The sequence below is a fragment of the Salvelinus sp. IW2-2015 genome, unplaced genomic scaffold, assembly GCF_002910315.2.
Source record: "Salvelinus sp. IW2-2015 unplaced genomic scaffold, ASM291031v2 Un_scaffold4788, whole genome shotgun sequence".
Lineage (NCBI taxonomy): Eukaryota > Metazoa > Chordata > Actinopteri > Salmoniformes > Salmonidae > Salvelinus > Salvelinus sp. IW2-2015.
The window spans coordinates 1-12059 of record NW_019946057.1 but is presented as its reverse complement, the minus strand read 5'-3'; the positions used below and the strand labels follow the sequence as shown (position 1 = coordinate 12059).

Sequence of the window (12059 nt, the reverse complement as noted above, 5' to 3'; positions counted from 1 at the left end):
GGTCCGAGGGGTCTGATGGGTCGAGGGGCTGGAATGGGTCGGGGGGTTCTGGACTGGGTTTTAGGGGCTGGACTGGTCGAGGGTCTGGGGCCGGGTTTTAGCGGTTGGAGTGGGCATTAGGGGTCTGGACTGGCAGGTTGGGTGGTTTAGGGGTCGAACTGGGTCGAGGGTCTGGGCTGGGTTAGGTCTGGACTGGTTTTAGGGTCTGGACTGGGTTTTAGGGGTTGGACTTGGTCGAGGGTCTGGGCTGGGTTTAGGGGTCTGGACTGGGTTTAGGGTTGCTGGAACGAGGTCGCGGGTTCTGGGCTGGGTTTAGGGGTCTGGACTGGGTCGAGGGCTGGGCTGGGTTTGGGGTCTGGACTGGGTGAGGGTCGGCTGGTTTAGGGTCTGGACTGGTAGGGGTTCTGGCTTGTAGGGAGTCTGACTGGTCGTCTAGGGTCTGGTTTAGGGGTCTGGACTTGAAAGGCCTGTGGGTCTGGGTTTAAAGGCTCTGGGACTGGGTTCTAGGCGTTCTGGAGGCTGGGTTTAGGGTCTGGACTGGGTTTCCTGGGTCTGATGGGTTGTTAGGGTCTGGGACTGGGAGGTCCGGGGTCTGGGGTTTTAGGGGTCTGGAAGCGGTTTAGGGGTCTGGACTGGGTCGCAGTGGTCTGACTGGGTCGAGGGGTCTGGGCTGTAGGGTTTAGGGGTCTGGGACTGGGCTCGAGGGGTCTGGACTGGTTTAGGGGTCTGGACTGGGTTTAGAGGGTTCTGGACTGGGCGAGGGGTCTGGCTGGGTCGACGGGGTCTGACTGGTCTGGACTGGGTCTGGATGGGGGCCGAGTGACCTGGGTCGAGGGGTCTGGACTGGGGTCGAGGGGTCTGGACTGGGTTTAGGGGTCTGGACTGGCGAGGGGTCTGGACTGGGTTTGGTGGATGGGTCAGGGGTCTGGGACTGTGCGGTCGAGGGTCGGGACTGGGTTAGGAGTCTGGCTGGTGGGTCTGGACTGGAGGGCACTGGGTTGCGTGGGTCTAGGGGTTCTGGACTGAGGTCTGGAGTCAGGGTCTGGACTGGGTTAGGGCTGGACTGGGTCAGGGGGTCTGACTGGGTGAGGGTCTGGACTGGGGTCGAGGGTCTGGACATGGGTCTAGGGTTCTGGACTGGGATCGAGGGGTCTGCTGCGGTCGAGGGGGTCTGGACTGGGGTCGAGGGGTCTGGACTGGTTTAGGGGTCTGGACTGAGGGTCGGTCGAGGGGTCTGGACTGGGTTCGAGGGTTCTGGACTGGGTTTTAGGGGTCTGGACTGGGTCGAGGGGTCTGGACTGGGTTGAGGGGTCTGGACTGGGTCGATGGTCTGGACTGGGCGAGGGGTCTGAGGGTCAGGGTCTGACTGGGTCGAGGGGTCTGGGGCTGGAGACTGGGAGGATTGTGGTCAGGGGTCTGGACTTGGGTCGAGGGTCTGGACTGGGCTAGGGTCTGAGCTGGGTTGTACTTGTGAGGGTCTGGTACTGGGCGTTTAGGGGTTCCTGGACTGGGTTGTAGGGGTCTTGGCTGGGTCGAGGGGTCTGGAACCTGAGGACTCTGCGAGGTCTGGGTCTTGGGGTCTGGACTTGGGCTCGAGGGTCTGGATCGGGGTGTTAGGGGTCTGGACTGGGTCGAGGGTCGGGGGACTGGGTTGTTGGAGGGTCGGTCTGGAACTCGGGCTTTAATGGGTCTGGACTGGGCTCGAGGGTCTGGGCTGGGATTCTACGGGGTCTGGACTGGGTCTTAGGGGCTGGCTGGGTCGAGGGGTCTGGGACTGGGTCGAGGGGTCTGGGACTGGGTGTTAGGGGTCTGGACTGGGGCTAGGAGGTCTGGATCTGAAGGGGTTCTGACTGTGTCGAGGGTCTTGGACTGGGTTTAGGGGCTGGACGGTGGGGTCGGAGGGGTCTGGACTGGGTTTAGGGGTTCTGGACTGGGTCGAGGGGTCTGGAGTCTGGAGGTCGAGGGGTCTGGACTGGGGTCTGGGGGTCTGGACTGGGTCGAGGGGTCTGGGCGAGCGGCCTGGAGCTGGGTCTAGGGTCTGGACTGGTCGAGGGTCTGGGACTCGGTTTTAGGGGTCTGGACTGGGTCGAGGGTCTGGAGCGGGTCGGGGGTTTGGACTGGGTCGAGGGGTCTGCTGTGGTCTAGGGTCTGGACTGGGGGCGGACGGGGTTGGACTGGGGTTCGGGTCTGGACTGGGTCGAGGGTCTGACTGGTCTAGGGAGTCTGGACTGGGGTCGAGGGGTCTGGACTGGGTCGAGGGGTCTGGACTGGGTTTTAGGGGTCTGGACTGGGTCGGAGGGGTCTGGACTGGGTTTAGGGGTCGGTGGACTGGGTCGAGGGGTCGGACTGGGTCGAGGGTCTTGGACTGGGTCTAGGGTCTGGACTGGGTCGAGGGGTCTGGGCTGGAGGCACCTTGGAGGTCTGGGTCTAGGCGGTCTGGACTGGCGAGGGGTCTGGACTGGGTTTAGGGGGTCTGGACGGTTGAGGGTTGGACTGGGTTTAGGGGTCTGGACTGGGTTTAGGGTCTGGCTGGGTCGAGGGGTCTGGACTGAGGACTGAGGTCTGGTCTAGGGTCTGACTGGGTGAGGGTCCTGGACTGGTTTAGGGGTCTGGACTGGGTCTAGGGTCTGGACTGGGTCGAGGGGTCATGGACTTGGGTCGGGGGGTCTGGACTGGGTCTAGGAGTCTGGACTGGTCGAGGGGTCTGGGCTGGGTCGAGGGTTCTGGACTGGAGGCCACTGGAGGTCTGGGTCTAGGGGTCTGGACCTGGGGCCAGACAGGGGTCTGGGGGGCTCTGCTAGGACCCACTTCCTGTGTGCAACCAAAGGCAGGCCAGAGTAGGGTGTCTTCCTGCGCTCCGCTCCTGCCGTCTGTCTGTGGCGTTTGTGAGCTGCACTCTAAAACTACAGATAACACTGGCTTTATAGGCGGAGGCTACTGACAGCAGGAATAAACTGTCAGGCAGGAGAAAGCAGAGAGAGAGGGGCAGGAGAGAGAGCAGTCAGAGGGACAGAGAGAGAGCAGTCAGAGGGACAGAGAGAGAGCAGGCAGAGAGGCAGGGGAAGAGCAGGCAGAGAGAGAGCAGGGAGAGAAGACGAGAGGCAGGCAGAGAGAGAGCAGGGAGAGAGGCAGAGAGAGAGCACGGGAGGAGCGGGCAGAGAGAGAGCAGGGAGAGAGGGGCAGAGGAAGCAGGGAGAAGGAGAGCAGGGAGAGAGGGCAGAAGAGATCAGGGAAAGAGAGGGGCAGAAAGGAGACAGGGAGAGAGGGGCAGAGAGAGACAGGGAGAGAGGGGGAGAGAGAGAAGGCAGGGAGAGAGGGGCAGGAGGAGAGCAGGGAGAGAGGGCAGGAGAGAGGCAGAGAGAGAGAGGAGAGAGAGGAGCAGAGAGAGAGCAGGAGAGAGGGGAGAGAGAGAGCAGGGAGAGAGGGGCAGAGAGAGGCAGGGAGAGAGGGGAGAAGAGAAGCGGGGAGAGAGGGGCAGAGAGAGAGCAGGGAGAGAGGGCGAAGAGAGCAGGGAGAGAGGCAAGGAGAGAGAGAGGGAGGAGGGCAGAAAGGAGCAGGGAGAGAGGGGCAGGAGAGAGCAGGGAGGAGAGGGCAGAAGGAGCAGGGACAGAGGGGGCAGACAGAGAGACAGGGAGAGAGAGGGAGAGAGGTGAGCAGGAGAGAGGGGGGGCAGAGAGAGAGCAGGAGAGAGGGCAGAGAGAGAGCAGAGTAGCAAGAGAGCAATGAGGAGAGAGGGGCAATAACCTGTTGTAATTGATTAATAACCTGTTGTAATTGATTAATAACCTGTTGTAATTGATTAATAACCTGTTGTAATTGATTAATAACCTGTTCTATCCACTAAAGAAGAACTTTAAGTAATTCAAACCAACAAACTTTATAGCAACAGATTAGCAATTTGTCTTGCTTATGTTGTCCACACGTCTTCAGCCAGTCAGTTAGTAGTGAAGCCAGTCCAGAGTCCCTCTCTTCCTCCCCTCTTCACCCCCTTAGGTCCTCTCAGACCCATCCTCTCCCCAAAACACTATGCAGACCACTGGTATCAAAACCCTAACTTCAGACCACTGACAGCCTAAAGAGGACGTTACTGGGACATGGCAGCTCATACAGACTCAGACAAACTTGACATTGTGTCTGAGTAAGGCCCTGTCGCCAACCCGAGACACGGCTCCCTCTCACCCAGTCCCTTAGCACTCATGCAACGCGTGGGCACGTAGGCAGGCCTGGCTCTCGAGAGATGACTGCCTATGGCGGCCTCTCTCAACGGAAAGTCTATGCTCACTGAGTCTGTACATAGTCAAAACTTTCCTTAATTTAGGGTCAGTCACAGTGGTCAGGTATTCTGCCACTGTGTACTCTCTGTTTAGGGCCAAATAGCATTCTAGTTTGCTCTGTTTTTTTGTTAATTATTTTCAGTGTGTCAAATAGTGATCTTTTTGCTCTCTCATAATTTCTGTCTCTCTCTCTCTCATTCAATCTAAGGGGCTTTATTGGCATGGGAAACATATGTTTTCATTGCCAAAGCAAGTGATAATAAATAATAAACAAAAGTGAAATGTACAGTAAATATTACACTCACAAAAGTTCCAAAAGAATAAACACATTACAAATGTCATATTATGTGCAAATAGTTAATGTACAAACGGGAAAATAAATATACATAATTATGGGTTGTATTTACAATGGTCTTTGTTCTTCACTGGTTGTCCTTTTCTTGTGGCAACAGGTCACAAATCTTGCTGCTGTGATGACACACTGTGGTATTTCACCCAATAGATATGGGAGTTTATCAAAATTGGATTTGTTTTCGATTTCTTTGTGGTTCTGTGTAATCTGAGGTAAATATATGTCTAATATGGTTATACATTTGGCAGGAGGTTAGGAAGTCTCTCTCTCTCTCTCTAGACTACCTGCCTCTCTCTCAATTCAGTTCAAAGTGATTTATTGGCATGGGAAACATATGGACAGGGTTGTAATTATGTGCAAGTATTTGAAGTATGAAAATAAAGAAACAGATATATACAGTTCTCTTTTTTCATATTTGTATTCAGACCCTTTACTCAGCCTCTAGACTTCTTGGGTATGATGCTACAAACTTGACACACCTGTATTTGGAGGCTGCAATCCTCTCAAGCTCTGTCAGGTTGGATGGGAGTGTCGCTGCACAGCTATTTTCAGTCTCTCCAGAGGTGTTCGATCGGGGTCAAGCCCAGGCCTGGATAGGCCTCTCAATGACATTCAGAGACTTGTCCCGAAGCCACTCAGTCTGAGGCTGCTCTCAAGAAGAAGACAGGCTATGGCGGCCTCTCTCAATAGCAAGGCTTTGCTCACTGATTCATACTTTATCTCTCTCTAGGCTACCTGCTCTCCTCTCTCTCTCTCTCTCTCTCTCTCTCTCTCTCCTCTCTCTCTTCTCTGTTACCTGCTCTCTTGTCTCATCATCATTACCCTCAAACCTTAATCACTATCCCTCTCTCAGACCTTAATCACTATCCCTCTCTCAGACCTTAATCACTGTCCCTCTCTCAGACCTTAATCACTGTCCCTTAATCACTGTCCTATCTCAGACCTTAATCACTATTCCTTAATCACTGCCCCTTAATCACTGTCCCTCTCTCAGACCTTAATCACTATCCCTTAACACTGTCGCTCTCTCAGACCTTAATCACTGTCCCTCTCTCAGACCTTAATCACTATCCCTTAATCACTGTCCCTCTCTCAGACCTTAATCACTATCCCTTAATCACTGCCCTCTCTCAGACCTTAATCACTATCCCTTAATCACTGTCGCTCTCTCAGACCTTAATCACTGTCCCTTTCTCAGACCTTAATCGTATCCCTTAATCACTGCCCTCTCTCAGACCTTAATCACTGTCCCTCTCTCAGACCTTAATCAATGCCCTCTCTCTCAACCTTAATCACTGTCCCTTAATCACTGTCCCTCTCTCAGACCTTAATCACTGTCCTCTGTCAGACCTTAATCACGTCCCTCTCTCAAACCTAATCACTGTGTCCTCTCTCAGACCTAATCACTGTCCCTCTCTCAAACCTTAATCACTGTGTCCCTCTCTCAACCTTAATCACTGTCCCTTAATCACTGTCCCTCTCTCAGACCTAATCACTGTCCCTCTCTCAGACTTAATCACTGTCCTAATCACTGTCCCTCTCTCAGACCTTAATCACTATCCTTAATCACTGTCCCATCTCTCAGACCTAATCACTATCCCTTAATCACTGTCCCCTCTCAGACCTAATCACTGTCCTTAATCACTGTCCTCTCTTCAGACCTTAATCACTTCCCTTAATCACTGTCCCTCTCTCAGACCTTAATCACTATCCCTTAATCACTATCCCTTAATCGCTGTCTCTCAGACTTAATCACTATCCCTTAATCACTGTCCCTTAACACTGTCCCTCTCTCAGACCTTAATCACTATCCCTTAATCACTATCCCTTAACCACTGTCCCTCTCTCAGACCTAATCACATCCCTTAATCACTGTCCCTCTCTCAGACCTTAATCACTGTCCCTCTCTCAGACCTTAATCAATGCCCCTCTCTCAAACCTTAATCACTGTCCCTTAATCACGTCCTCTCTCGAGACCTTAATCACTGTCCCTCTGTCAGACCTTAATCACTGTCCCTCTCTCAAACCTTAATCACTGTGTCCCTCTCTAGACCTTAATCACTTCCCTCTCTCAAACCTTAATCACTGTGTCCCTCTCTCAAACCTTAATCACTGTCCCTTAATCACTGTCCCTCTCTCAGACCTTAATCACTGTCCCTCTGTCAGACCTTAATCACTGTCCCTCTCTCAAACCTTAATCACTGTGTCCCTCTCTCAGACCTTAATCACTGTCCTCTCCCAAACCTTAATCACTGTGTTCCCTCTCTCAAACCTTAATCACTATCCCTTAATCACTGTCCCTCTCTCAGACCTTAATCAGCTTCCCTCTCTCAGACCTTAATCACTGTCCTTAATTCACTGTCCCTCTTTTCAAACCTTAATCACTGTGTCCCTCTCTCAAACCTTAATCACTGTCCCTTAATCACTGTCCCTCTCTCAAACCTTAATCACTGTGTCCTCTCTTCAAACCTTAATCACTGTCCCTTAATCACTGTCCCTCTCTCAGACCTTAATCACTGTCCCTCTGTCAGACCTTAATCACTGTCCCTCTCTCAACCTTAATCACTTGTGTCCTCTCCAGACCTTAATCACTATCTCCCTCTCAGACCTTAATCACTGTCCCTCTCAGACCTTAATCACTGTCCCTTAATCACTGTCCCTCTCTCAACCTTAATCACTGTCCCTTAATCACTGTCCCTCTCTCAGACCTTAATCACTGTCCCTTTAATCACTGATCATCAACATACCATTCATAGTATCATGAGGGTATTCTCAACATTACCATTCATAGTATCTATATGAGGTTATCATCAACATTACCAATTCATAGTATCCTATATGAGGTTATCCTCAACATTACCATTCATAGTATCTATATGAGTTATCATCAACATTACCATTCATAGTATCTATATGAGGTTATCCTCAACATTACCATTCATAGTATTTATATGAGGTTATCATCAACATTACCATCATAGTATCTATATGAGGTTATCCTCAACATTACCATTCATAGTATCTATATGAGGTTATCCTCAACATTAACTATTCATAGTATCATATTGAGGTTATTCTCAACATTACCATTCATAGTATCTATATGAGGTTATCCTCAACATTACCATTCATAGTATCTATATGAGGTCATCATCAACATTTACCATTCATAGTATCTATATGAGGTTATTCTCAACATTACCATTCATAGTATCTATATGAGGTTGTCCTCAACATTACCATTCATAGTATCTATATTAGGTATCCTCAACATTACCAATTCATAGTATCTATATGAGTCCTCAACATACCATTCATAGATCTAATGGTGTCCTCAACATTACCATTCATAGTATCTATATGAGGTTATCCTCAACATTACCCATTCATAGTATCTATATGAGTTGTCCTCAACATTACCATTCATAGTATCTATAATGAATATCCTCAACATTACCATTCTTAGTTATGCTCAACCATGGAGAGATATAGGTTACCCGTCTCCTACTGATCTGTTTCTCCTCTCCTATTGGATGTTTTTTATTACATCCATGGTGTGTTACTGAACAACTACTATTTCCTATTAACATGTACTGGAAGATTGCCGTCGCCTTGACCCCCCACTGGGCACACTGGTTGATCAACATTGTATCCTTGTCATTGAAATTAAATTGCAAGGTAGAATATAATTGACTTGTGGGCCACTTTTTCACAGTTTAGTCATGTAACCAACTTTTAAAAGACGGAAGTTGAGCTTCTTTTGATTTCAGTTGTAGACCTATGATCATTATTAGCATCAGTTCAGACGAATTTTTTAAGCCCTGTAGCATAGCCCTTATGTACAGTCCAGTTCTAGCTGTTGGATTGGATTGAACAGAGTATTCAGGTTGATAAAATGGCAGTTCCCGATATCGTTAGATGGTCCTTGTTATTTCTCTTAGTAGTTTGTGTATCGCTTTGACCACTTGTTCCAATTATCCTACAACGATGGGTTTCTCTAGATTTTCTGTGAATGCCACTTGTTATTATGATAATTCCCATTTCCTAATAGATATTCTAAGACTTGGGAATAATGGTCATTTAAAGCATCGTGTGTTGTGTATCTGTTATCCCACCGCTCCACTCGTGCGGGGGGGGGGGGGGGGGGGGGGGGGGCAGTCGACGCTGCAGTTCTTTTTTACAGAGCGCGTAACTAAATATATCCTCCACTTGTCATACGTCACAACATGTAACGTTACACGGTTTTCTTCTCTTTCTTCGCGGAGTTTAAACAAGTGTCGGCGTTAAGGCTGGCACGACTATAAAGGAGAGGGGCAGAACAGGCTGGACACAACAAATAGATAGACCGTCTTGAAAGTAGTAAGGCAATATCGGCATTTTTAGGCTAAACACATCTCACAATCTTGTTTCCAAACGATGTCCTCTTTAATATGTATTTAAATGGTCAACCAATAGTCATATATGGGAATTAGCGTTTTTCCCTTGTTCATTTTCGTTAATTGGAAATATTCATTTCTTTTCTATGTTGCGTTGCAAAGTCGACTGTATTTATCACGAAGATGGATAAATGTCTGATTTTGATCATATCTGTACTTTAGGTGTTGAAACAACGATGTTCAGAATGACGGTTTGTTGTGAGTCGTGTGAACGTCCATGGAGCAGTGAGCGCTGCTCCCTTCATCTCTTCCCCGGGAGACAGAAAGCCACCGGACTCTGCAAGAGATTCAGGTTAGTGCAGCCTGACTGGCTCCGTTTGTGCGCGCTTCTTAGTGGCAGAGCAAACTGCTGGACCCTGGACTCAGGGCGGCGGACTAGCATAGGAACTCTACATACCATACGTTGGTATATTAACTTGTGATGTCATTCATCCAGTTTGTATGCTATGTTTTCTAATTACAATCGTGGATATAATATGAATTACGATTCATACAATATGTTACGATTTGCAATACTTATAAGTTACGACTCCAATTGGTTGTGGCTAATGTTAGCTAGGGATAGAGGAGTATAGTAGTCCTAGAGAGCTCTCTTCTCTACGACAAAACCGGCTAGAGAGCTCTCTCTCACGACAAAACCGCTAGAGAGCTCTCTTCTCTACGACAAAACCGGCTAGAGAGCTCTCTCTTCTACCGACAAAACCGGCTAGAAGACTCTCTTCTCTACCGACAAAAACCGGCTAAGAGAGCTCTCTTCTTTACCGACAAAACCGGCTAGAGAGTTCTGCTTCTCTACCGACCAAACCGGCTAGAAGCTCTCTTCTCTACCGACAAAACCAGCTAGAGAGTTCTCTTCTCTACCGACAAAACCGGCTAGAGAGCTCTCTTCTCACCGACAAAACCGGGCTAGAGAGCTCTCTTCTCTACCTCAGATAGACAGAGCCACATACAGCAACAGTTGTTTCCATAGGAACACAGAAGCTACACTTGTAGCAAACTGCTATCCAATTCCTCCAGTCTGTCTAGGGTACACAGCATTTTCCTTTTCCTTTACTAAGGCACAGTGAGAAGCCGAAAGTAACACATTTTCTCAGTTTTGACTTTGGATTATTTTGCCATGTAACAAAGAGCAGCTTTTCACTAGACTGAGAGAGACAGGAAGAAGTTTGGACGTAGTAGCATACCTGTGCTCATTTCTACCTCTGCCCTCTCTGGTCCGTCATATCCTGACCGTGAACATGGTGTTGCTACGCAGGTCTACTAAGGGAGCGTCTAAAGCCAGGAGGGACCAGATCAACTCTGAGATCAGGAAACATGAGAACTCTGCTCCCCATCCCTCAGGAGGACCAGGACAGACTGTCATACCTCCACAGCATGGCAGTTATCACAGCATACATAGGAAGAAAGCTTTCTTGTATAAGGGTGAGTACAAAACCAGGAGAGAAATGTCATGACGAACCAACTAGAACAGTTGAAGACTACGAACCAGTTGACATTCTCATCTTTAGAATGGGTGTATGGGATGTGTTTTTATTTAGAATCCCATAGCTGTTCCAAGCAGCAGCTACTCTTCCTGGGGTTTATTATGGATCCCCGATGTAGCTGTTGCCAAAGCAGCAGCTACTCTTCCTTGGGTTATTAGATCCCCATAGCTTTGCCAAGGCAGCAGCTACTCTTCCTGGGTTTATCTATGGATCCCCATAGCTGTTGCCAACGGCAGAGCTACTCTTCCTGGGCTTTATTATGGATCCCCATTAGTCTGCAAAGCAGCAGCGTACTCTTCCTGGGGTTTATTATGATCTCCATTAGGATCAGATTACAGATACTTTGAAAAAACGACTTTTTAGGATTACGTTTAAATTCAGAAAGGATGTTTGCGATAAAAAAAAACTTTGACACTTCTCTGTTTTTCCATGGACATTCAAATCAGCATTGAAAAACGGCACACAATGTAAGTTGTTCACCTGAGTGCAGTCTGACCACAAGTCATAGACCACTATGATGAACACACCAAATGTGTTTTGATGGATCGCCAGGAATAAGCAGCATGAATAGCTTTTTTGTAGGCTACAGTCGAATTTATTCTTCCTATGCTGCGACTGCTGTCGCATCCAAGAATTTTTCAACTTTTTAATAAAAACGCGTTGAGGTAATGATGACAGCAGTGGTGTAGTCGGAAACGAACGGATATCACCTTATTATTGATATCTACAGATCCACGAGATGGGAATCACAGTGCTGCTCCTTCATTACTATTTGTCCTACGGATTGTTGTGTGGATGGTTGTTCACAAATCTAAATGTGTATTTGAAACCGCAATAATGGTTGAATTCAAGAAGTTTAAGCTGCCTATCAATCATTTTTTGAAACCAGTGGACTGCCTGTGGAAAAATGCACCTTGCACAGCTGCATAGTGTGGATCCCAGCCTATTAGAATAAAGCTGCATAGTGTGGATCCCAGCCTATAGATAACAGCTGCCATAGTGAGGATCCAACAGCCTATAGAATAACAGCTGCCACATATGAGGATCCCAGCCTATAGAATAACCAGCTTGCATAAGTGAGATCCCAGCCTATAGAATAACAGCTGCATAGTGTGGATCCCAGCCTATAGAATAACAGACTGCATAGTGAGATCCCAGCCTTATAGAATAACAGCTCATAGTGTGGGATCCCAGCCTATAGATAACAGCTCATAGTGAGGTCCCAGCCTATTAGAATAACATGCTGACATAGTGGATCCCAAGCCTATAGAATAACCAGCTGCATAGTGTGGATCCCAGCCTTAGAATAAACGAGCTGCAGTTAATGTGAGCCCAGCCTATAGAATACACAGCTGCATAGTGTGGGCCCAGCCTATAGAAATAACAGCGCATAGTGTGGAATCCCGGCCTATAGAATAACAGCTGCATGGTGTGGGTCCCGGCCTATGGAATAAAAGTGAGGCTTTATTGCTCAATTAATTCAGGTGATATTTAAATATATCCATCTCTCTCT

The 12059-nt window shown here is 48.5% G+C and overlaps 2 protein-coding genes across 2 annotated transcripts; both read right to left on the bottom strand.

The window, feature by feature from the left end:
• Positions 1 to 718: 718 nt before the first annotated feature.
• On the bottom strand, positions 719 to 1120 carry LOC139026442 (uncharacterized). Its single transcript, XM_070441783.1, has one exon. The coding sequence runs from the start codon at positions 1118 to 1120 to the stop codon at positions 719 to 721; it is 402 nt and encodes a 133-aa protein (XP_070297884.1).
• A 146-nt stretch (positions 1121 to 1266) lies between these two features.
• Positions 1267 to 2473, bottom strand: LOC112077644 (uncharacterized; the record flags this gene model as incomplete). Its single annotated transcript, XM_024144131.2, has 3 exons — positions 1267 to 1709; positions 1852 to 2038; positions 2211 to 2473. Coding segments are annotated over 3 exons (893 nt in total), but the record flags the coding sequence as incomplete, so codon positions are not given.
• Between the last annotated feature and the right edge of the window lie 9586 nt (positions 2474 to 12059).